This window comes from Idiotropiscis lumnitzeri, chromosome 16 (assembly GCF_059441095.1).
Source record: "Idiotropiscis lumnitzeri isolate Australia: NSW breed Sydney's pygmy pipehorse chromosome 16, RoL_Ilum_1.0, whole genome shotgun sequence".
Taxonomy (NCBI): Eukaryota; Metazoa; Chordata; class Actinopteri; order Syngnathiformes; family Syngnathidae; genus Idiotropiscis; species Idiotropiscis lumnitzeri.
Window position 1 is genome coordinate 16,759,394 of NC_142406.1, and position 25,294 is coordinate 16,784,687.

Sequence of the window (25,294 nt, forward strand, 5' to 3'; positions counted from 1 at the left end):
CGCAAAGTCTGGATGGGGTTGCCAAGCAACAACAGCCTCTTGCCCACCCTCCACTCACTCTATTAGAACATCAAACAGTAATTGCGTGTGTGTGTGTGTGTGTGTGATAGATGAAGTTTATTTATAGACGCCGTCTAAAATTATACTCCCCATCTCCCCTTTTCACCCACACATGGCTGTCTCCAACAATGAGGTTTGTGCGCTTGCATGTGGGAGTCTCTCGGCATGCGTCGGGCTTCAAGTTGTAGCTTGAAAATATTAAAAATGTATTCTGTGGTCGTTCTGAACACGTGCAGATAATAACAAACACTCATTTATTCTTTATCGCCTGCGAAGAACAAATGATATTCATTGCTGTGCAGAAAAGAAGAGGAGCTGAGTCTCCATGCCGCTTTTGGGGATCATAAAGTGAAAGTACAAATTATAAATAAAGTTGAGTAAAGTAGCGTTGAGTTTTACTCGGGTCCTATTACTCAAAAGTAAAACCATACCTATTTTATTAAAATGTTTGGCAAGCTAGCTAATTCTGCTAACACTCATATTTTTGTATGCTACCATGTGTGAGTACTCTGCCATATAGGATATTTCCTTCTTTTTAATAGAATTTTCCCAGTTTAAAATTTGTGACATTATAGCTTAAAAATGGTTTTGAAACGAATTTTCTCGGACTACTTTCTGTATTTGCAACGAGCTGTTGCTTGGCTCTATTTCCTTCCGCGGAATCCGGGGGCGGGGCTGCGCGGGGGTTAACGTAGCAGCCCCGCGGAAGGACACGGGATCCGAACATCTGCACGGCTCTACTTTCTTCAGCGCATCGTTTGCGAGGTGGAAGAAGACGGTACCAATTTTGTCTCTTGTGGTGATTTTTTTTTTTAATTTGACGCTTCTTCATGACACTTTTCTGTCTCTTTAGGGCCGTAACCGACAAGTGAAAGGAGACGTTTTTTTCTTCGCCCACCTGACGAGCTTTTTTTTTAAAGCGGACAAGTGCACCTGCTCGCTTCGAACCGAACCTCCGAGGAGACCCAAAATGGGGGTAAGAACGCGCAAACGTGTTTCAAACTACAGCAACAACAAATGTGTCGTCTATTTCTTTTTGCCAACCCGCTGTTTGCGCCACATTTGTGGACTCGGAGACGATTACATGAAAGCCCCCCCACGCCGAGATTCTAGTAATTGAATAGCAACAAAACAATGAAAAATGTAAGAAAAGCCACTCGCCATTAACGAGGGGGACGCCATTAAGTCCAAGTGTGCTTGCAGACATTCATTGAAAGCATTTGTCTGCTCATGCATATTTGGATGAGGGCTGTGACTCCCACCATAACAAAACAGCGACCCTAAAAGTTACATCGATGATCTCATTTCCAATGAATAATTCATTTTGTACATCAAGTCACAAAAGAATATGAACAAAAGCAAACGCAACACGTATCGCAAAACGGTCCTTAATTTCTTGCCATGTTCTCTGTGGTCTCCATCAGCGATGCTTACGATTGTTGATCTTTGCGCCGATATCGTTCACATAATCGCACCGAAAGAAATCCACGGGAGTGATGTGGTGAGCGAGCCGGCCAGGAAAATGGGGCAGTGTTGAAGTAGACAAAAGGTTGCAAACTTTGAGAACACATTTTTTTTTCAAATTTCAGAATGACTCCGTCACTTGTTGACAATCTGCGTTCATTTGAGGGCTCTCCGTGAACAACCCAGGCTAAAAGCTGGCGACACACTCTCGCCAACGGGTGGGCGCATGATAAAAATCCTACCACGTCTGCCTCAATTTGAGCGCTTTCTGGAAGATGCCTGGCAGGCAAACGCGGTTTGTTCTACCAGTGGACTTTGCAACATTTCAAACAATGATCGCAGTAATAGTTGTCAAGTAAGTCACGATGGACTCCAGCCCTGTTAGCGCCACGCTAACAGGCCGCGTAGCGAGCGTCTCCTCGCATCCAGTCCTTGTAATGAAACGTGATTGGCGCGGGCCTCGCCTCTGTGCTGGATTCGAGTGGGTGGGAGGCGGCGAACTGGAGAGAACATTCAGTCCAGGCTGGAGAAGTTGTGCCGCTCTGTCACGCCACGGCCGCCAGATCGCCCGCGGCCAACATAGAAAGAGCAGAATACTGAATGAGTGTGATTTCTTTATTTTTTTTTGGGAGAGGGGTGGCGGGACGGGATGGACGATGCATCTGAGGTCAAGCCATCGGGAAACCACCGAGGAGGCTCGAGCGAAGGTCAAATTGGGATTGGCGTTCCCGGCTGGCAAACGAGTGAGCAGACGCCGAGTCACCTTGAGGAGCATTGTGGGAGCACGTGTGCGGCGGCATCGAGGAATGCCGCGGGGGGGGAACAAAACCTGACAGATGAACACGTTGTGTTGACAATCATGCATTTCATGTGAAATGTGTTTTTTAAAACAAGGCCTTGATGTCAAAAAGTTGGAGAAGCATTGACGTAAACCATCTCGTAAGTTTTGGATTCCGGCTGGAATGCGTACGCAGTGTCGAGGCGCTCATTCCCTTTATGGTGTCCTCGATGTATCCCACAATGCATCTTGAGACGCCACATTTCCCACGATGCATTGCGGCCAAACACAAAGAACAAAGACGAGAACATGGCCGACGGCGACGCACGCGGGGAATCGTGTGAGCCGTCGTATGCGGCGAGACGCGAAAATGTCTTCAATGTCAGTTGAGCAACACTTCACAACACGGACGCGCGTCAAGCCGCTTGTCGAAATGCAAAAGATGTCAAGCCGTCATGCACTCGGTGTGCAAAGCGAGGTTAAAGGTCGGGAAATGTTGCTTTTAGGAACTAAAGACGTCCGTTGACGGCCCATTTCAACGTGGTCGCTCGCTAATTTAGCGTCACGTGACTTTTATCTTTCTCTGAGGCGCCGCCGGCAGCTCTCGTGTGTTTTTTTTTTTCATGTCTTTGTGTCGTCTTTGTTGACACCAATGTGATTGTCGAATGAGAAGCTGCCAAACGTTGCGCACTTCTTTTGGATCTCACACTTTTTTTGTTTTGTTTTTATACCTCGTTGTGTATGTTGCGTTATTTGTCAATATTTCGTCTGCATCTGGTTTCCATCGGAGTGCGAGTGTGTGAGTTTTGAAAGCGATGACAACGCACCACTGTGAGCTCGCTTGCTCCTCCCGTGCGCCGTGACGTCACGTCAGGCCTGAGCCGCGTTTACGTTGACTTGCGTTGGCCGCCATTAAAAAAAAAATAAAAACACACCTCTCCTCCTCTTGGTCGTCATCCTCAAACTATTTCAAATTCCTCTTCAGATTTGTGGTTGCTAGGAAACATCACAGCCGCTCTGAGCTGTCAATTTTTTGGCGAGGCTAATGGACGCCGTTGAGGCGTCGTTGACGTTCAGCGCGGTCGTCATCGTCATCGTTCGGTCTTGTGATTAGACGAAAAGTCCAGAAGCAGATGGCCGTTCGGAAGGGACGTGAATGCAAATGAAGGGGTGGGATGGTGAAGGCAGGCGGGGGGGGGGGGGGCAAGCGGTGTATGAAGGCATGGATTATGGAGGAAGACCCCCCCCCCCAACCCCCTCATCGCCCCCTCACTCATATAGAGAACAGTTTCTAGGTCGACTGCTCCACTGATCTGTGTGTAATCCGGGACTCGTCGGTGTGTGTGTGTGTGTGTGTGCGCAACATGGACAATCCACCAATCACAACCAGCCGCCCGCCGCTCGGCAATCTCAACTGGACGATGAACGTGATTGTCTCCCGCGGACACTCAGAATGAAGAGAATGGTGCACTGGGTGGACTGGGATTATTCTTGTTCACTGGGTTAATCTGCCGGACGCCGCATCGCAGATGGCGCACGCACACACACATATTTCAAGCCTCTTAATCGAAGGTCTTCAAACGATGACGTTGTTCATGTTTCTAGCACTAATGGAGGAGGCTGGCACATTTGAGGACCGACCCAATTTGGTAGCTGCCGGTCCAAACGTGTTTTCAACTCGAATAATAAACCGTAAATGTTGCAGCACTTCAACACTGACCAGTGTGAAATAAAGTGAAAAAATCTCCCGAAACGACAACGTGAAAAAGTGGAAGATGGAATTTTTTTTTGAGGCCCATTTCGATATTTGGCAGGATATATTTCCGATCGTCGTTTCATTGGAAGATCACTACGTTTCTTTTTCAAATTTGATTTTCCGCGGCCACTAATCAAACTTTTCTTGTTGTGCCGGACAGTACGGCAGGTCGGACAGCTACCGCGTGGCCACCACGCAGGACAAGGATGAGAAGGAGTCGCCCAAGAAGAAAGGAGGCAAGGGCATGGACGACCTGAAGAAGGAAGTCCCGATCGTGAGTATCCCGTCCAACGTGAGCAGAGGCGGACCGAGCGTGAAAAACGAGGCGAAAACTTTGAAATGTGACGTCATTTTACGTTCTGCCGTCGAGTGGAAAAGTTTTGAATTGTTCTGCCTGTCTGGAGACGATAACGTTGGCGACGCCGACCGATCGTTTCCTTTTGAACTCTGCAGACGGAGCACAAAATGTCCGTGGAGGAAGTTTGCCGGAAATACACCACCGACATCGTGCAGGTGCGTTAACAACTTGCTGGTCGCAAATGAAATGTTCCTCATTTGGGTTTTTGGCGCCGGCCCAGGGTCTGACCAACGCGAGGGCGGCCGAGTACTTGGCCCGGGACGGCCCGAACGCGCTGACCCCGCCCCCCACCACCCCCGAGTGGGTCAAGTTCTGTCGCCAGCTGTTTGGCGGCTTCTCCGTTCTGCTGTGGATCGGCGCCATCCTCTGCTTCCTGGCCTACACCATCCAGGCCGCCACGGAGGACGAGCCCGCCGGGGATAACGTGAGTGCGGCCGCTAATGTGCCGAGTTGCGGGCAGCTGCTCGCCGCGGGGAACTTGATGTTAACAAAACGGCGGCGGCGGGTCATGTGCTGCCGCGGGGGGGCGTTTGACTCCCGCCATTTGTCACGGCCTCCTGAGCAGGGGGCATTCAAAGGTCAGAGCGCGTGCTGGGCGAAGGCTCAACGACTTTGACGCACACACACAACCTGTGGAATCAACAATCAACGTAAATTAGCTGACATTTGATGTTTTGTGTTTTCTTCCGGTTGTAACGTAAAACAAATACTTGAGGTCAAAGTTCAAGCAGTCAAAGTGGTGCCTGTACTTCATATCGTTCCTGTTGGAAGCCGTGAGGGACCCAAAAAATTAATTGGTACCTCCTTTTATTTATTTTTAATTATTTGCCCAATTAATCCGTGATCTGAATTTTATTTTGCTCAAAAATGGAATTGGCTTTAGCCTTAAAAATCCGTATCGGGGCCCTTCCTAAAATCTTTGACCTGAATGTGCTTCGATCCCAAGTAGAATGAAATAAAATGATTGAATCAAGAGATTTGCACGGCCGTGTAACCGAAGACGACCTCGTGTGTTCCAGTTGTACCTCGGCATCGTGTTGTCGGCAGTGGTCATCATCACCGGCTGCTTCTCCTACTTTCAAGAAGCCAAGAGCTCCAAGATCATGGAGTCCTTCAAGAACATGGTTCCGCAGGTACGACGCTCGTCAGCGCACGTCAGCGGAGGGCTTGAAAAGGCACCGAAAGTAACGGTCCCGCTTCCCGGTGTGTTGCCAGCAAGCTCTGGTGATCCGCGAAGGCGAGAAGATGCAGATCAACGCCGAGCAGGTGGTGGCCGGCGACCTGGTGGAGGTGAAGGGGGGGGACCGGATCCCCGCCGACCTCCGCATCATCTCTTCCCATGGCTGCAAGGTGACGACATCACGCCGACTGAGCGAAAGCGCCTCCGTTGCGGCTTCACGCTAAATACTCGGCCGCAGGTGGACAACTCCTCCCTGACGGGCGAATCGGAGCCGCAGACCAGGTCGCCCGACTGCACCCACGAAAATCCTCTGGAGACGCGGAACATCGCCTTCTTCTCCACAAACTGTGTGGAGGGTAAGCAGACTCCTCAACAGCAAAATTTGAATCCGACCTGACCTTGACGACGTTTCCAAATTCTCAGTTCATAAATATTGCAAAATGTTACTATTTCATATTTCAGTGCAGTCTTAATTTTCAAACTGCTCATAATACTCAAAACACTCTTTTAGGAAGGAAACGGAATATTTAGTTTGACTTGAGAACCACTGGACAATAAAGAGCTTAGAAGCGGTCTTTGGCGTCCTCTAGTGGTAGCATGTGTCCATTACATCGCCTGACAACTGGCCCGTTCTCCCATCCTTTTGTCCAGGCACAGCTCGCGGTATCGTGGTGTGCACGGGCGATCGCACCGTCATGGGCCGCATCGCCACCCTCACCTCCGGCCTGGAGACCGGCAAGGTGAGCCAGACGCTTTTTGTTTTTTTACGCCATGTGATGACGTCCTCATCTCATCGTATGTCCGCAGACGCCCATCGCCAAGGAGATCGAGCACTTCATCCACATCATCACCGGCGTGGCCGTCTTCCTCGGCGTCACCTTCTTCGTCTTGTCGCTGGTGCTGGGCTACTCGTGGCTGGAAGCCGTCATCTTCCTCATCGGCATCATCGTCGCCAACGTGCCCGAAGGCCTGCTGGCCACCGTCACGGTGAGTCGCTCGGCAACGACGCCGCGAGCGTGGCGCCGCGTCTTCGAGTCAGACGTTTGTTCGCATTCAAATAAAAGCTTCCTTTTGATTTTTGGCCATTTTCTTGCCCGCCAAACAACGACGACATCATTCAAAACATGTTCTGCTTTTCCCCATTGTAGGCTGAGCATTATTTCAAACTTTGAAACTTTTCTCCCCCCATAATTAACTTGCATCCACAGAAATAATGGAAATACATATTTTGTCTCTGCAGTAATGTGAAAAAAACTTTAAAATTTACATTGACTTTTTAAGAACCCAACAAAGCGTAAAATAAAACAGTTGCAAAAGTTCGAAATAAAAGACTCTCATGTTTCTTAGTCGGAAGTAATTGTATTTCTAAAATCGCTGAAGTGTCGCTCGCATGTTTGTACCGACTTTGTGTGCGCTGGTGGTTTCAGTGGCGTCGTTGTCCTTTTGTGTGTCTCTTTTCCAGGCCAGTCACGTCCGCTCTGTGTCTGCGGCGACGCCGACTGGCTCATGTAATTTGGCGAGCATCTGTTCATGCATCGCTCGTGTTTGGCTCTCGCTTGGCCGTACTTGTGCATGTTGCTCTCCTAAGGCGGCGCCGCCGCTGCGCTTCAACGCTTTACTCACTGCAGCCCGGCCTGCGAACGCTGCTTTCATTTCATTTACGTTGGTCTTGCGACGTTGTTTGGGCGAGGTGGGGAGGGGGGGGGGCGATGGACATCTCCAGGTTTTTGGGGGTGGGGCTTCTGTCTTCCGTTCAGGTACAGTGTGGGCCCGAGATGGCTTCCCTGCTGCCCGGAGGTGTTCCATCTGCCGAGTGAAAGTTTGCCAAAGATGCTCACGCTGATTTTGTGCCGTCGGCCTGCCAGGTGTGTCTCACGCTCACGGCGAAGCGCATGGCGCGCAAGAACTGCCTGGTGAAGAACCTGGAGGCGGTGGAGACGCTGGGCTCCACCTCCACCATCTGCTCGGACAAGACGGGCACGCTGACCCAGAACAGGATGACCGTGGCCCACATGTGGTTTGACAACCAGATCCACGAGGCCGACACCACCGAGGACCAGTCGGGTACGTGACGGGCTGCCAATCAGCCAATCCGAATCGCTCGATTGTCATTTTGCCGCCATCCTCAGGCTCGTCCTTCGACAAGAGCTCCACCACTTGGGTGTCGCTGGCCCGCATCGCCGCGCTGTGCAACCGCGCCGTCTTCAAGGCCGGCCAGGAGTCGTTGCCCATCCTCAAGCGCGAGGTGGCCGGCGACGCCTCCGAGTCGGCGTTGCTCAAGTGCATCGAGCTGTCGTGCGGCACCGTCAAAAGCATGCGCGACAAGAACAAGAAAGTGGCGGAGATCCCCTTCAACTCCACCAACAAGTATCAGGTTCGTCGTCGGCCGCACGCTTGGCCTCGCTCGTGTCGTAACGGCGCCGCCCTCCTCGTCCCCAGCTGTCCATTCACGAGAGCGAGGGCGAGTCGGACAAACGCTACCTGCTGGTGATGAAGGGGGCGCCCGAACGGATCCTGGACCGCTGCTCCACCATCATGCTGCAGGGCCGCGAGCAGCCGATGGACGACGAGATGAAGGAGGCCTTCCAGAACGCGTACTTGGAGCTGGGAGGCCTCGGCGAGCGAGTGCTGGGTAAAGATGGCGACGTTTATCGGGCCCGAGCGCGACTTTGACGCCAGGAAAGACTTGGGCCATCCGAGCAAACGGACTCCTTCTTGGAAGGCCGAAGCAAAAGCTCTTTTCTGCCCCCGCCAGGTTTCTGCCACCTCTTCCTCCCGGAGGAGTCCTACCCAAAAGGTTTTGCCTTTGACACGGACGATGTCAACTTCCAGACGGACAACCTGTGCTTCGTGGGCCTCATGTCCATGATTGACCCGCCGCGCGCCGCCGTCCCCGACGCGGTGGGCAAGTGTCGCTCGGCCGGCATCAAGGTGGGCTAACCGTGCCGGTCGTCACTCTGGCGCCGCTTTGGCTCGCGTCACAAGTTTCTTGCCCCCGCAGGTCATCATGGTGACGGGCGATCATCCCATCACCGCCAAGGCCATCGCCAAGGGCGTGGGCATCATCTCCGAGGGCAACGAGACCGTCGAAGACATCGCCGCGCGCCTCAACATCCCCGTGAGTCAGGTGAACCCCAGGTGAGTGGCGGCCTCCTGGCGTGGCCACGCGCGTTCCAAACGGGACTTGGAATGGCCCCGATGTGTCGCCGCAGGGACGCGAAAGCTTGCGTGATCCACGGGACGGACCTGAAGGACCTCGACCAGGACCAGATGGACGACATTTTAAGGAACCACACCGAGATTGTCTTTGCCAGAACGTCACCTCAGCAGAAGCTCATCATCGTGGAGGGCTGCCAGAGACAGGTGAGCGCGAGCGCTTCCTTCGACATTTCGTCCGATTCAGAACCGACCATTATGGCGGGAAAAATGGCCAAATGTTTGGTCCTTGCCAGGGTGCCATCGTGGCCGTGACGGGCGACGGCGTCAACGACTCTCCCGCCCTCAAGAAGGCCGACATCGGCGTCGCCATGGGAATCTCCGGCTCGGACGTATCCAAACAAGCCGCCGACATGATCCTGCTGGACGATAACTTTGCCTCCATCGTCACGGGCGTGGAGGAAGGTGAGCGCCGCGCGGCGACCGGCGAGAGCCGGCGGTCCAGCTGACCGAGGTTTGGTCCCGGCAGGCCGCCTCATCTTTGACAACCTGAAGAAGTCCATCGCCTACACGCTCACCAGCAACATCCCCGAGATCACGCCCTTCCTCTTCTTCATCCTGGTCAACATCCCGCTCCCACTCGGCACCATCACCATCCTCTGCATCGACCTCGGCACCGACATGGTGAGTAAAATTGTTGGGACGCAAACGTCGCTTGCGATCAGGGACGTGCCGTTCTTTTTCCTCAAACGCCTCATCGACATGCTGGAAGCGAGCGCGTCGCTTCGCCGCTATGTTGGCGTCGCAATCCGTCGTGACGCCGAGTGACTTTCGCGTGGTCAGGTGCCGGCCATCTCGCTGGCGTACGAGGCGGCGGAAAGCGACATCATGAAGCGGCAGCCGAGGAACCCCACGAGAGACAAACTGGTCAACGAGAGGCTCATCAGCATCGCCTACGGACAGATCGGTGGGTGGCCGCTTTTTAATGGCCGCCGTCTGACGCTTAGGTCACCTGACGTGCGCTCGTGTCGTCAGGTATGATCCAAGCGCTCGGCGGCTTCTTCGCCTACTTTGTCATCATGGCGGAAAACGGCTTCCGGCCCTCCGTGCTGATGGGAATTCGCCTCAACTGGGACGACCGCTCCAACAACGACCTGGAGGACAGCTACGGCCAACAATGGGTACGCGCCACAGTCCACCCGAATATTTTCATCAAATTGAAATTGACATCCTCCTTCACAATTTCTCCACATTCTTCAAATTTCAACATTTTTCCTTATTCCACATCTCCGTGACAAAAATCGCCATGGCATATGATTCAGCTCCCGCCGCATTTCTTTAAAAAAAATCTAATCAAAAGTCTGCCATTCGCTATTTGGACATCTTAAAGTAGTCTACAACATTTCAGTTCACCTTCACCTCGTAACGAAACGTCATTCTCTTGTCGTCATTTCCCAGACGTACGAGCAGCGCAAAATCGTGGAGTTCACGTGCCACACGGCGTTCTTTGTCAGCATCGTGGTGGTGCAGTGGGCCGACGTCATCATCTGCAAGACCAGACGCAACTCTGTCTTCCAGCAGGGCATGAGGTCTGCCTCTTTTCTACATTTCCACTCGGCACACTGCGCAGCGGGAATGGAACGGAACTCTTGTCGTTGCCGTTAGCGGCCACTAGATGGAAGCAAAGCGCTTACTTTCATAACAGGCCACTTGATTAGGGACACCTGCTCAAGCTCAAGCCACCTAACGGAACCGGAACTTTCCAAAGACATCGTGCTCAGATTGTCGACGGGACAACTATTGAGGATCAAATAATAATTTCTTCTCGTGCCGCTATATTTCTCTGTCCCACTTCTTCTGTGATGACCTTGGCTTTGCCTGCATTGATGACTTCACTCCTCCCACAGGAACAAGATTTTGATCTTCGGCTTGTTTGAGGAAACGGCCCTCGCCGCCTTCCTGTCCTACTGCCCCGGCATGGACGTGGCGCTACGGATGTACCCGCTCAAGTAAGAAGCGTCCGGCTCTCTGGATGCAACTGCTTCTTTCATGCACGCTTGACGCTCAACTTTCAGGACAGCAATTGTTTCCTCTTTGTTTGAAGTCACCCACGGGCTAAATAGAAATGACTTTGAGCCACTTAGTTGCTCCATCTAGTATTGCGCTGGTGTTATACTGCCCCCTTGTGGCGGTGGTCGCATGACGACATGATGCGAAAACTATTTTCACTTTTTAGGGCTAGCTGGTGGTTCTGCGCCTTCCCGTACAGTTTCCTCATCTTTGTTTACGATGAGATCCGAAAGCTCATCTTGCGCCGGAACCCTGGAGGTAAACTCACGCACACATTATTGAGCTTGGCGGTAAATTCATTTGATCAAATTATTCAAGTTTATTTACCGTACGTGACGCTGATGGTCCTAAAATGTGCTGACACTCTGCTCTTTTCTTCTTCTTTTTCCTTTTCTTCTTGTGGTGTGTTCAGGTTGGGTGGAAAAGGAGACATACTATTAAATTATCACAACATCACAAACGTCTCATCCATGCCCCTCCCCTCCCTTTGTCAAACCCCGCCCCTCGCCCCCTGCGGCCTCTCGCACACTGTCAGCCGATTGGCTCGCACATTACAAATGCAGTGATAGACCACAATGTGGCGTCCATTGTTGTTGTTTACATTTAGACGAGTGCACGTTGCCACGGTAACGAGCTGGCGATGTTTACTTTTTTGCCATCTTCTACAAAAAAAAAAAAAAAAGATGTCACCGGGACCAACGATGGAGAGAGAGAGAGGATGTTGCAAACACACATGCGTCCTCGCCGTCACTTTTCTTGTCCACACTCAGCTCGAAACTGCCAATCGCCGCCATTGTGCCGATGCTTGTTGCCATGGCGCCCAAAGTCGCCAAGACCACTGTGACACCGTGCTGCTTGTCAGAGATCCGGAACGAGGGTTGGGCGCCTTCCTTTTTTTTTTGCCCAGCTTGGGCAACATGGTGGAAGCGTGGTTAACATGTCTGCCTCACAGCGCTGACGTTTGCGATTGGAACCTCTCCTCTTCCTCCCTGTCGCCCCCCCTCGGATCGGTCACCTCTGACTGACTGGCCGTCGTTATTTTTTAACCATTTTTATTTGCGAGTGAGTGTAAGCGCCGCTTGTTTTTGTTGGCATGTGACGAAGCACACCGTCTCTCCCTCCTCTTCCTCCTCAGCCCTCGATCTTCGCCTCACGCCTTCCCGCCCGTCTTATGTGTTGCTGCTTGTCTTGTTTGTGAACACCGTGTGACCCCACCCCCTCCCCCGTACTTGTGAAACCACCAGGGGTGGGCAAACGTTGGCGCTTCAAATTAAAATCTCATGAAGCAAATTAGAAACTAAACAAATGCTTGAAATGCTTGTTTTGCTATTTTCTACTTTAATGTTGACTATTTTTACACTGAACAATACAAATTTTAGGTCAACACAGATGTGTGCACAAGTTAAGTAATGCGCACCATTTTTGAAAGAAAATTTTGATGAGATTCAAATTCAGCATTTAAAAATGGCACAATCATGAAACAAAACGTAGCAATAAAAAAAAAGAAGCGGAATGTCGTGCTTGTCTTTTGTCATATTGTCGCCAATATTTCACAAATCCTGCCAGGGTGTGTAAACTTTTGAGAGCAACTGTAGGGCTAAATTCATGCTGCAAATATTACACACGAGCCGCACTTTGCCCACCCTTGCCACAAACACTCTTTCCCCTCCGCCACCTGTTTTAGAAAAAAAAAAGTTCCATCGTGGGAAAAAGCGATTTTGTGATCATCGGTGGAGCTCGGCAATGACTACACTGCAAAAAAAAAAAGTCCTGAGAAATAAAATCGAAGTCACTTTGCTCTCCATTTTGTTTTTGTGTCATAAAAATGGAAATAAACAAACGCTGTGAACAGTTGTTACTGACGTCGGCCGTGTCCTTGCATCTACTTTATTTATTTATTTTTTTAAACATTCGCACTTGAGTGTCTTTCACTTCTCAAAAGAGGACGGAGGAAACCTACAACTCTGCAACAGAATGTTTGGAGTTGATGTGAGGTGAGGAGACGGGCCTCCCAGGACTTTCCTTCCTCGTCATAACAGTGGTGGGTACACGAGTACATGACTTGTTGAATTTTTGATAAAGGATTTTTTGTAGCATTTGCGGCACTTCATTATTCTTCAAACTCACTTTGAAAATGATGCAAATACATTTAAGCATTCATACTAGCAATGGGTCACAAAATATTGAACCACATCTTGTGTTTTTCTAACAAGGTTGCCTCAATGCAAATTTTAAATTTAAAAATGTTCCATAAATGTACACTGGTGCCATCTTGTGGTCACCAGTGACATTACAACCACCCTGAACGACGGACCAAAAATAGGATGTAATATACATATATTTTTATTTATTATTTTATTAATTTATTTTGCCATATCACATTTCTGACTTCTCACTCCGTGTGGGACGGAATCTTGAAAAGGGGGCGGAGGTAGAACCGTCTGGAGCGGGAGTCTTGGAAGTGAGCGCATGTGGGAGTTGAGGTTCACCTTGAGTTGAGGTGTTAAAAGGCGCCGTGAAAACAAGCAAAGAGAAGCGGCTTCAGGTTGGACACTTTCACTTCACACTGCTTCTCTGAGTGTGCGCGAGCGAGTGTGTGTGTGTTTCATGAATACTATTACAAGGCTCACAGAGCGAGTGAGTGGTGCGGCACACACCTCTTAAGTGAGGACACAGGTCACCTCTTCTGTCTTGATTCCTCCCTCGTGTTCCAAACACACACACACCGTTCTGGACTCACGCCCACTTTGTGGCCTCGAGGCACCACAAGGTCGGAGTGTGTCAATTCTTGTCGCCATGGTGACCGAAGCTATCATGAATGATTAGGTAACAATAACAAGACTCCGAAAACATACAAGTTGACTAGAAATACTATATTCTTTAACCTCTGTGAAGAATGGCAACATTACTAAAACATCGTTGAGTTTTTCTGTATTATGCTGCCCCCATGTGGCCAAAGTGCAGAAGGAAACTTGACCACATACATTTTATGTGTAAAAGAGAGAGTGGAGGGGGGGGGCCACCAAAATCTGAGAAAAAAATGTAAAAAAAAAATTGAACAAGAAAAAAGTGCAAATATTCAAATCCTCGCTGGCTGAATCGATTTATACATTTATCCCAAAATGGACCAGATTTGAGGAAATGTTCCTTCTAAAATTGAAGGCGTCAAAGCGCTACAATTCGGGGATTTAGAATTGGAATAATTTTAAAATACGACATTTGAAAGCAGAAATTAAAGGGACACACAATTGAGACAAAAACACTTTTCCACGCACGCACGCACACACACGCGCACAGCCCCTCTCAATCTCCCACCAACCTGATTACACTCACACACATCTTTTCCATCTCCTACCTTCTCTTAAACCTTTTCCTCTCTGCTGCAAACACACACACACGCGCTTTCTTTTTTTGTCAAGACCACATCCCCCCGAACTCCCTCCACCCCCCCTCGTACCCCTCGCCCCCCCCCCAGTAATCTGGCTGGCCCGTGGCCTCCTCTCTCTCGCTCCACTGTTCTGTGTGATAGAATATCGATCGCTTCGCCTCGCCTTGGCAGGGCGGGGGGGGGTCTAGGGGGCTGTGCTGTGTGTGTGTGCGTGTTTGCGTGTGCGTTTGTGCGAGTGTGTGTGCGTGCGTGTGTGCGTGTGTGGTGGTCAGACGAGCTCCATCCAAGGTTGTTACCACGGCAACGGCAGGCTGGGTCAGGGGTTGCTATGGCGCCTAGGTCGCCGGGTCATGGGGAGGGGTCCAGGACGGCTCGGTGTGTGTGTGCGTGTGTGTGTGTGTTATTACGGAATGAGTTTAGAGGATGAGACTGCTCTGTCCACTTGTGCTCTTTTCATTTCATTTTTTTCATCAAACTGTCTCGCTCTAAAAGTCAATCACACAAATGATAATAATTTCGGCAAGAACAACAAATGTGCTTCATATATTCCACCCTATAAATCATTAAATAGCAACTCGTCATGTGTCGTTTATAATGTGGACAATTTTGTGATATAATTAATTAGTAAACAGCGTTTTTAAACAGTAAATGTAATATTGATAATAATTTTTTTCTTACATTTTTAAGCATTTTTACTGTGCGGCTGAAAAACAAATCTCAGTAAATTGGAATAAAAACAAACAAGTAGGACAACATGATTGTTTTGTTATAATTAGTATTATTTTTTTTTATTTTGAAAGGCCCAAGATGAACTGTGTTATTCCTATTTTCAAGCGTTAATATTGTTACGCATAATGTGAGGGACGCGTTTCAAGTCAAGTGGTTTCATTTTGCAAAAAATTGAAATGGGCCATTGCCATTTACGTGGACGATGTTTCTGAATTGAAAAGTCACAAAATGTAATGAATGCGCCTTCCATTCTAAAATATGCAAATTGTTCATCTCATTCATGAACTTTTCTGCACAAAAAACGCTTCATTATTTCATTTTTATTTATTTTGGAGACCACTATCGTCAATTTGATCTTAAGATCATTGAATATATTTGTTCATAAAATGACTCAAACATTGTCGTACTGAATTCATTCACATTAGAGCCTATCTTCGATTCAGACGAAATCTGTGTCAAATGAAGACATATTTATAAGCACTCAGATAATTAATTGACAGTTGCAGAGTAAAATGTATCATTGTTAAATTTAAAATCTGCATCACTGTTTACGTTTTGCGCTTGAAGCGGAACAAGAAGCGGATTCCGCCCGCACGTTGTTCTGTCATCCGACCACTGGGGGGCAGGCTGGGCTCTCCCGCATTGCAAGTTTGTGCCTGTCAAAAACAAAACGGTCATGTTGAATGTCTTTTTGATCCTCTCACGTTGTCCAACTTTGTTTTGTCAGCAAACTGGTCGGCCGCCGCCGCGACGGGACGGTCAGGGTGGTCGGTCGCCTCGTGGCCTCCTGGCGCGTCGCCCTGGCAACGGTAAAGATGCCCCGAGGCGGGAAACGCTCGTAAATGACGCGTTTTAATGCTGGAAGAGAAGAAGCGCAATTTGGGGGAATGCACGCGCACACGTACACGCACGCGCGCACACACACTCTAGTCACGTCTTGGTGACGACTTCACGACGACGCAACTTTGGTTGTGCGTCTTCTTGTCTTCTCTTTTATTTCTTTCTTTTGTTTTTTTTGTCATCATTTCTTGTCTTTTTCTTTCTTTTGCTCCTTTTCTTTCTTTGCATATGGCATATTTTCACCTTGCTTGGTCCTTTTCCCACTGCTTTTTCTTTCCTTTCATTTTCCGTTCCCTTATTTTGTTTCTTTTTTTTTCTTTTGGCTATTTATCTTCATTTCTTGTCCTTTGCCTTTTCTTTCTTTGTCACCTTTTGCATCTTTCTTTTCATTCCTTATTTGCCTTTTTCTTTTCTTTGTTTGCATTTAACATTTTTTCATTTCTGACCTTTTTCCCCTTCACTTATTTTTCTTTTCCTTTGTATCTTCCATTTTCCTTTCCCGGTTTGTTCCTTTTTTTACATTTCTTTAGCTCTTTTGCTTCGTTTGCATCTTTTCTTTCTTGTCCTTTTTTTGTTTCTTTGTTTGTTCCTTTTCTGTTCTCTTGTTCACTTCTTTTGGTTTCATTCCTTCTGTTTTCGCTCCTTTTCTTTCTTTCTTCCGATGATTCCTGTTTTGCTTCAAATCCTAGCCTTCCTCTCTTCTTCTGTGCTCTTTTCTTCGCAGGTTGCGAGAGTCCAGATGGGCCGCAGCTCCTTTTCTTCCCGGGGGTGAGGTGAGGGGGTGTGGTGGTGTCTGTCCGCACGTGCCGAGGGCGCGGGGGTCTCGCGCGCGCCATTTCATTGAAGACACCCTCCCGCCTTCTCTTCCTCCTCCTTCCACTTCCCTTTTGCCTCACGCTTTATTTGTTTGTGCGCGGCCTCTTCAGACTTCTCGTGTGCGCCTCTCGTCCTCTCATTCTCTCATCTTTTTGATTTTCTCATCCTCGCTTCATCTCATCCACTCATTCCGTCAGCAACCCTCTCCTTTTCCTCTCCACTCATTCTTGCTTCTCTCATTTTTTTTTTGCATCGTCTCGTCCTCTCCTCTCGTCTTCTTTTATTTTTTTCCTCATTTGGCCTCCTCATCCTCTCATCCACTGACACAAAAGTCATCATGGATGACATGGAAGCGTGTGGATTTCATTTCAACAGGGAGGTTGCACTTCAACATTTTTCAGAATGGGAAGAAGAAGAAAAGTGTATCATCAAGGAACAACTGTTGATTATTGAAGCAAAGCTAAAAATGGAAACCCATCTATTCTTTTATTTTCCAATCTCTGCTCTTTCACAATCCCCGAGCCAATATTTGCTAGCGCTGCACACGGATGCAATATATTCAAAGAATTCAGTCAATCAAATGAAATCCGTTCGTTTGAAATTATTTTTCAGCTTCTGTGTCACACCTGAGAGCTGTTTCTATTATTTTGGTGAGCCTTTTTTTGTGCGTGTGTACCTAATGAAGAGTGTGGTGCATTTAGATCACTTGCTAATTTCATGTATGCTTTTTTTTTAAATAATTCCCCAGGGAAGAATAAATTGACCAGGCCCAAACTAGTATTTTCATGATTGTTCAAATATGACTTGATTTGCATTTTTGCTCTGATCCAAATGTGTCAAGGAGTCATTTTGAATAATCTGAACAATTCAATGAATGTTCGTGTTTGTACAATCTTCCACAGGTGGATTCTTGCTTTTCATTCTCATTTTTTTATGCGTGTGTGTGTGTGTGTGCGTGTGTGTGTGTTTGCGATTTTAAATATATTCCAAGCTCATTTACATACTCACGTTCGATTAGTGCCGTCGGACTTTAATTGTTCTCGAATGCCAACTTCGATGCCGACAAGATTTGAGTTCATTATGACAACTCAATTAAAAGGCTGAGAGGTTGCGGTGACGTCACAGGATTTCCATTCATGGGCCTTTCCGGACACGCACGCGCCTGACTATCGATCCACGAGCCCGCACGCGCGCAGCATCTCTTGCAAACATTGCACGTGGACTTCACCTCCCTTTTCTTCTTTTGTTTAATATTCGAAATGAACTAAAGTGACATTTATTGTGCATTGAAGATGTTTCTTATGCGTGTTGGTTACATCAAAATCGTCAGGTCAACCCACGTAATGTGCGGTGGATAGCTGCAAAATAAAAGGTACATTTTTACTCAAGGTTTCTCACGTTTCCCCTAATGAGGTTTTTTGAGTTTTTCCTTGCCCTCCTGGGGGTTAAGATCGGGAATGTCGATTGTGGCTATGTAAAGCCCTTTGAGACTGTCTGTGATTAAGGGCTATACAAATAAAATTGACTTGACTTGACTTGACTCATGTTTTATTCACTGACAATTGAAAAGATTTTAAGCAAACGTTTGCCTCGTTTCTGTAATGTTCTGTATGCATGCATTTCCACCGCATTTTAAGGATACGTTTGCAACATCGGTGTTAAATAATTATCAATTTGCATATCATATCAATTCATAAAAGAAAAAAGGTTTTCTTTATTTAAATACGAGTGTTTGTCACTTATTGTTAATTGAAAATTGGATGTATATTTTTTAGAGATCCTACAACAATAATTATGATCATTTGAATTTATTTCAATTCAATTGTTTTCATTTTCTAGATTTTTTTAAAACCCTGCAGACGCTATAATAAACGTTCCGAGTGCTGTATCTTATTTTGAGAAATAAAATGAAAAACAAATGAACTAAATGTTTTTTCTTTAATTTGTATTGCTAAATCGCACACACCTGTTTCCTGCGCCCTCAAAATTAACGTGACAATTTGAAATGAGTGTGTTATAAAATCTAAATTCTCCACTATGCTTACAATTTGTGAGCAACTGTTTCTTTTTTATAAAAATATAACTGCGTGAATTATAAACTCGACGTGCTTCTTTAATAAAAAAAAAAGAACAATAACATGACAGCAAGATAATTGTGTCTGCAGCACTGACGTGCTGACTTTCTTTTAATTTTATTTTATTGATTTTTGCCCCCCCCCCAAGTTTGCTCGCGAGAGGATGACCTGGCCGCCGTGACGTCAGAGGTCAACCAGGCCAGTCCGCCATTTCTGCCGCGTGTCCTCCATTTTCTTACTTCATCCATTTTCCATCCATCCAACTATTTAACCATCCTCCATCCATGGGTCCGTTCTGGTGTCACATTTTTACGGTAAGCATCTTGACCGTTACATTTAAAAATAAATAAGTGATTTTGATGAGAATTTTGTCTTGTTTTGCTGAGTGCAGCTAGCTAGCTGGTTTAATAGCATCTCCTCCGTGGCTAATAAGGATCATGACTGTCTGCTGGCTGATAAGCGGCAAAACCCTGCTGATGTTGCCCCCCCCAAAAGACCCTTCTAACCCCCCCACCACCACCATCACCACCATCACCATCACCATGGACCACATGAACTGATATAGGCTGTAAGTATGATTCTTTTCTTGCCCGCCTGCTCTTTTGTGTGTGTATTTTTTTACATGGCATACAATGGCACAATTGTGTTCTCAAAACGTTGAAGAGCAACTGCACTTTTCTTAGTTGTCCACAACGTTTTACCTTTAATCCAAAAGGCTTCTTCAGTTGGGAGAGTTCAAGAGTCAGTCGTTCATTTGTATCTCAAAAGTCAATAATGGCCGAATTCTGTACAGAATGGATTGCCGCCATTTTGAGAGCAACCTGTGATAAACCAGAAAGGCCCGCTTCAAACAGAGGAGGTCGTTTCTCTGTCGTTCATTTTTGCTGGCATCTCTCCCAAAGGTTGTCTCACACCGTTGCTACGAATGAGCCGTTTTCCACCAGGCCGCCGTACAACCGGCCGCTTTGCACGATTGTCATTCGCCAGCCATACGTGGCAGCAACCCTCATGTGAACACCCACAGACGTAAGTTGGAGAACGCTCAACCGCCGTGCCAAACTAACTAAGCAATCAACAAAGGACTAAATAACTAGCCACCAGTCAATAGATCAGTTGACTTACCTAAGCATCCAACCAACCAACTAACCAACCAGCCAACCAATCTCGCCAAACCAACTCGTCAATTGTCTAATCAGCTAGCCAGCCATCCAACAGAGCAATCATTTGACCAACTTTCCGAACCCAGCAAGCTAAGCAATTGACCAACCAACCGACCAATAAATTGACTTAATAACCAACCAATTAATCACTTATTCACTGTGGAATCTGCCAAACTAACCAAGCCAGCAAGCACGCCAGCAATCAGTCACATTCAAAGTGGCTACTGACGAAGTCTGGAGGCAGTCGAGCGATCGTCTCTGTGACATCACGGGAAGTCCCGCGTTGCTTGACTTGATGGAGCAGGAAAACACTAACTCCTCCCGGATTGATTTCCGATAATCTTGGGGAATCGTCACGTGTGTGTGTGTGCGTGCACGCGCGCGTCGCTGACCGCCTGTCGCCGTGGCGATAATAGCCACTAATGAGATATTAACCCCCGAATAATGAAGAAGCGGCAAGCCGCGAGTGCGCCCATCGATTGCTTCTGCCTTGATCAATAATGTTGCGGCCTGTTCCACGACAACGGCAAAGGCGACAAGCGGCTTGACCCCGTCGCCAGGAAAGCGAACGTACAAATGTGACACACACACACGCACGCACGCACTCATGCACGCGCGGACACGAGAGAGCGAGTGAGTGTGTTGTCCAGCTGCTTAGAATGCGAGCGAGCAGTCGTGGCCTCTGGGTCGAAGGTCAGCGCCTTCCCAGACGTCTGACCCCATCCACCAAGGGTTGACCTCCGCGGTCACGGGTGTGTGCGTCTTTGTGTGCCTGTTTGTGTGTTTTGAGGATGGAGCCTTAAAAAATGAGCAAAAGGGCAGATGGAGGAGAAAAAATGATTCAGACTAAAACGCAGGGCTGGGTGATATGGCAATTAAAAAAAAAAAAAAAAACTTACAAATGTAATAACTTTTTTCTCCCCTTTTATAGAAAATGACCATGACGATAATAATAATTTGACTTTTGGGATTAAATATGTAGCTAGTTTTGTCTCCATCTTTTTTTTTACTGAATTTTCTTCATATAAAATGTGCAAAATAATTAATAGTAATTTGCCTTTTTTAAGCTTAGTCGACTTATATTTTTAATTCTTCTTTAAAAAAATAGTGTTGCAATATTGAGCACATTCAATAGAATAATCCACATTCTATCCACAATTTAATCCAAATGATAAGAATTGCGTAGATTCATATTTTTTATGTGTCATGCATTACTACGAAATAAATATCAAAATATTTACAGAGGATTATTTTTTTTCTTTAGGCTAATTAAAAAAAAAATAAGTACAGTTCTTATTGGATACAAAACTAGTGAGATTAAAAGCAATTTCAATATTTTAAATGGTTACTTATATGTATTATTTATTTCTATATATTTCTCAATGAATCATTTTAATGTAATTTTTTTTTCAGCAGTATCTGGAATGTATTAATGACCCAATTTTGCGATTGCAGTGAAGGAAACGTCCAGCAAATAGGCCAGACCCGATGCCTCCTTGCATCGTCCTCGCTCAACCGCCGTGTGATGCTTCAAAGACGAAGGTGAGTGCGAAGAGGAGGAGGATGAAATAGAGGAGGAGGAGGCAAGATAAAAGCGGGGCTGGAAATCGGGCTGGCCGGGCAAGCCACCCCCCCCCCCATCCCGTGCCTCCTCCTCGTAACATTCTTCTTCTCCCGCTTTGGCGCTCTCCTTTGCCCCTTAATCCTTTACTACTCTGCTGCATATGTTTCCTAATCCGGCCTGCGTGTGTGGGAGGCCCGCCTTCGTCCACCTCCTCCGTCGCATTGTTGCATCACTTTGCTTATTTTGGCTCGTAGCCTCAAATACTTGTTTAAAAAAAAAAAATCTTTTTTTTTTTTTGTAACATCCGCTCCTCTTTTGCTTCTTCAACCCCGACAAAAATCCGTGAAAAGTCAGCACACCTTTTGAATGGATTAATACCACAGATGCATTCCAGCAAAAGGTAAGAATGTGAAATATACAAAAAAAACCCATTTTTTTTACACTCTTAAACCGATTAAAAGACACTTTTAAACGTATTTCTTACTGCCTGTTTCTACTTTTGCGCACACACAGTTACTCCAAATAAGAGGAAAAGTGTGCTTGCTTCAAGCTGTTTCTAATTAACCATAAAAAGTCGCATATAATAAAACGGAATGAAACATTGGAAGGTTTCAACCCCAATCATTACCTCAAACAAAAGTCGGCTATCTTAATGCAAAATGCCATAGACAGGCTAACAGAAATGAGCATAATAGCATGCGGTCATTGCTCGCACGTATAGTTTTCTTCTTTGCTTTGTGGAACTGCTAATATTCCGGTCGACCTCAGTGCTGCCTGCATGTTGTGGCCCATTGTGGTACTACACTAAAAATGGGCAAACATTTTTGAAGTATTTTCAAAAATAAGCCAGCATCATTTGTATTTTGCTTCATGTTTTTTTCCCCCTTGTGCTCTCATTTTCTCTCTTAGGTGAGTTTCTTCTTCATATCCCTTATTGACCTACTCTTGAAACACACACACACACGCGTGCACACACACCCACCCACATGTGAGAACAAAATTCTTTTTGTCCAGCGCGCTGCCTTTGCTTTGCTTTGTTGCTGAATGAGTCTTTTGTGCCGTCTTGTATAGGCACATGCCAAGTCAAGTTATTCTGCCGGAGCTTGAATGGAATTAACAACCGTACAAAAAAAAAAAATAATTTGCATAAAAATAACATTTGTAATCATTTGAATTTCATAAAAAAATAAAATCCAAACCATTTGGAACGATTATTTAAAAAAAAAAAAAAAAAAAAAAAAGGATAAATGAAAATTCTTGGGTACTTCCCCAAATGTTTCAATTTACTGCAAAACTCACTCAAAACTAAATATAATAAAACATATTTAAACACCAAAGTGTTTAACCAAACCATATCATCACCAAAGTCTTCTTGCTTAATGCTAACATTAAATCCAAACCCCATCCATGATCGGGTAATTATTCATCTTCATAGAAGTGCTCCAAACTAGCCGTGTCGTCGAGTGAACGTTTTCAGGGTTTCCCGGTACTTCCTGGTCGGGGTGGGGGGGCGTGTCCGGCGGCGTCAATAGTGTCGTATCGATAGGTTAATAGGCGGCGTGTCACGTTCACTAACTCCCTGATTAGTTGACACTTGGCTAATCCACACGGTGACCTGAGTTATTGGGCTAGCCCATTGATTTCCGCGCCGCCGCGGGGTTGGAAGTGAGCCTGATGCGATCGATTGGCCCCGCGACAACCCCGCGCACAAACACACACACGCACGCACACACCATGCAACCAAACATATTTATTATAATCCATTATTGTTATACCGTTTTAAATTTAAACGACTTTGAATATTTAAAAATAAAATCTTATAAACAAATCATTTGTAATCTATATTTGATTTAAATGATGGAATACATTTCATAGTCGAATATTTTATTTTTTTATATTGTCAAATACAATTATTTGATATTGTATTTAGTTTTGTAATCAAAAGTGATATTTTATTATAAAATATTTTAAGTATACATGCAAATTCTTACATAATCTCCTCTGAATATTAAAACCATTGGAAAGATCTCATTTTAGATTTATTTTCTACCAATAAAACGTTTTATGATAAGGCAGGAAATTATGAAATGCAATATATAGGAAATTATTTTGATATAATACAAAACTATGTGAACATTTATCCAAAATAAATGAGTAAATAAATAGATTTGTAAAAAAAATTCTAATGTAAATTGGATAGATTTCAGACATCAATTTCTATAAGTAAAGCATTTTTTCATAAAATATTCAATAAAATGAATAATACTAGGAATTCAATAAATCTAATAAAATAAGACGTAATAAATTATAAGCTACATAATAATAACGATAATATAAACAACACTTGATATTTTTAAATAATACGTACACAAAAGCATTGCCATGGTAACGTCCTCAATCTGACCTGCTGGACCATTATGATCACAATTAAAGCGAGAAATTTACTTATGCAATGATTAGCAGTAAATAAACACCATTGCTCTGTGTGTGTGTGTTTGTGCACACATGTGCTTGGGTTCTTGGCGGTTAAACATTTTTCTTCCTTCTTAATTGTTTTTACTCGGGCCATCGGCATCCCGATTAGGCGCCATTGATTCCCCTCCGCTAACTTCATTGATTTCTACATTTCTCATTGATCTCCGCTTCTAAATCTGCCCGCACGCGTTCTCTGTGTGTCCTCCTCGCGCACGCTCGTGTGTGTCTTGTGTGTGTGTGTGTGTGTGCACGTGCGTATTTTAATAAGCGTTTATTTGTGTTGTCTGTCCTCGCTTGATCCATTTCCACTCGTAGTCAACAACACTTGGACGCTTCGCACGGATCATTATTTACTTGACGTCCATTTGTTGAAGCCCACGTCACGCTTGAGGCTAGGCTCCGCCTTTAAAGCCTTACACCCACAAAGTCACAATACAGTGCAGACTCTGAGGGGAGGGACCCCACATGCATATTTTTTGGTATAATCGGTTTGAAAAATATTTCATAACTGCAGCCTTTGCACATGGTTGGTGATACCCTCAAAAAACATTTATATTTGTTAGCTAAATAATTTGGTACCACTGGGCAACCGTTGCCAAATGCTTTAAGACACCCACAGCGCCAAATTCTGAGCCAAAAATTGTAAGCTAAAATGAAATGGTAGCTTTTTACAGCGACACATTCCATTCCGCAGATTTGGTGCGCCACCTCCACTTCCTCGTCCGTATTTATTTCATTTTTTTTTTCCCATTTCCTGCACTCTCCTCTTGATCCTCTCACAGTTGAATTTGGTCATATCACGCAGTCGCAGGCAGACAGGCGCATCCGCACGCCAGCGGTTACGCCAACTCGCAAAGCCGCATCTGTGTCATCGGCATTACCGCCGGCCTTGATGGGGCCGCGTTTGTGCCGAGCTAAGCGGTTTAGGCGGCGCCAGAGCGGGGCCTTCACGCGTGTTACGCCGTCTTTGGCGTTGGCGCGGCACATCACGCTGCTTGTGTATTGACGATGGAAAAAAAAAAAAGATACCGTGTGTAGGCATAAAAGAAGAACGTTGCCCGGCTCGTGAGCTGCGATACTATCGCTGGCGCTGCGCGGAGGGTGCGCTTGAATCGTTTTTGCGCCGCGCAGCCTGACTGTGAGTAATAAACGCATGGCAGCCATATTGGCAGGAAGAGGAGCAACCTATTGACCATCTGTCACCATTAATTACTTTTGGTCTGCTGGCCACGCCAGGCCAGAAAGATATACAACAACACTTAGTTGCTCAAGTACTTGCGGTTCAGATGTATGCCTTTAAGGGGCGTGGCATAGTGATTAACATCAGGCAGTAGCGTTACTCCAGTCTTCGTGTGTCATTTTGTATGTTTCATCCTGTTCAGAAAACGAGCTGAGTTCTGTGGCTCTCCTTGCTCACATACGAGG

At 46.3% G+C, this 25,294-nt stretch overlaps 1 protein-coding gene across 1 annotated transcript; it reads left to right on the top strand.

Annotated features, from left to right (window-relative positions):
- The first annotated feature begins 748 nt into the window (after positions 1–748).
- On the top strand, positions 749–12,676 carry LOC148321891 (sodium/potassium-transporting ATPase subunit alpha-3-like). The gene is made up of 24 exons (XM_088318818.1): positions 749–838; positions 914–1,036; positions 4,219–4,332; positions 4,512–4,571; positions 4,637–4,840; positions 5,436–5,549; positions 5,632–5,766; positions 5,835–5,952; positions 6,248–6,336; positions 6,404–6,583; positions 7,462–7,660; positions 7,726–7,970; positions 8,036–8,228; positions 8,352–8,527; positions 8,598–8,734; positions 8,809–8,959; positions 9,049–9,217; positions 9,282–9,436; positions 9,596–9,719; positions 9,788–9,933; positions 10,211–10,341; positions 10,660–10,761; positions 10,989–11,080; positions 11,235–12,676. Exons 2-24 carry the CDS (start codon positions 1,031–1,033, stop codon positions 11,261–11,263), a joined length of 3,069 nt encoding a protein of 1,022 aa, XP_088174944.1. The 5' UTR covers positions 749–838; positions 914–1,030; the 3' UTR covers positions 11,264–12,676.
- Positions 12,677–25,294: the final 12,618 nt, after the last annotated feature.

Excerpts from the sequence above, each read along its gene's own strand:
- LOC148321891 (XM_088318818.1), top strand. Across the intron at positions 9,437-9,595 it reads TCGACCTCGGCACCGACATG|GTGCCGGCCATCTCGCTGGC; the intron begins GTGAGTAAAATT and ends TCGCGTGGTCAG. Across the intron at positions 11,081-11,234 it reads CTTGCGCCGGAACCCTGGAG|GTTGGGTGGAAAAGGAGACA; the intron begins GTAAACTCACGC and ends TGGTGTGTTCAG.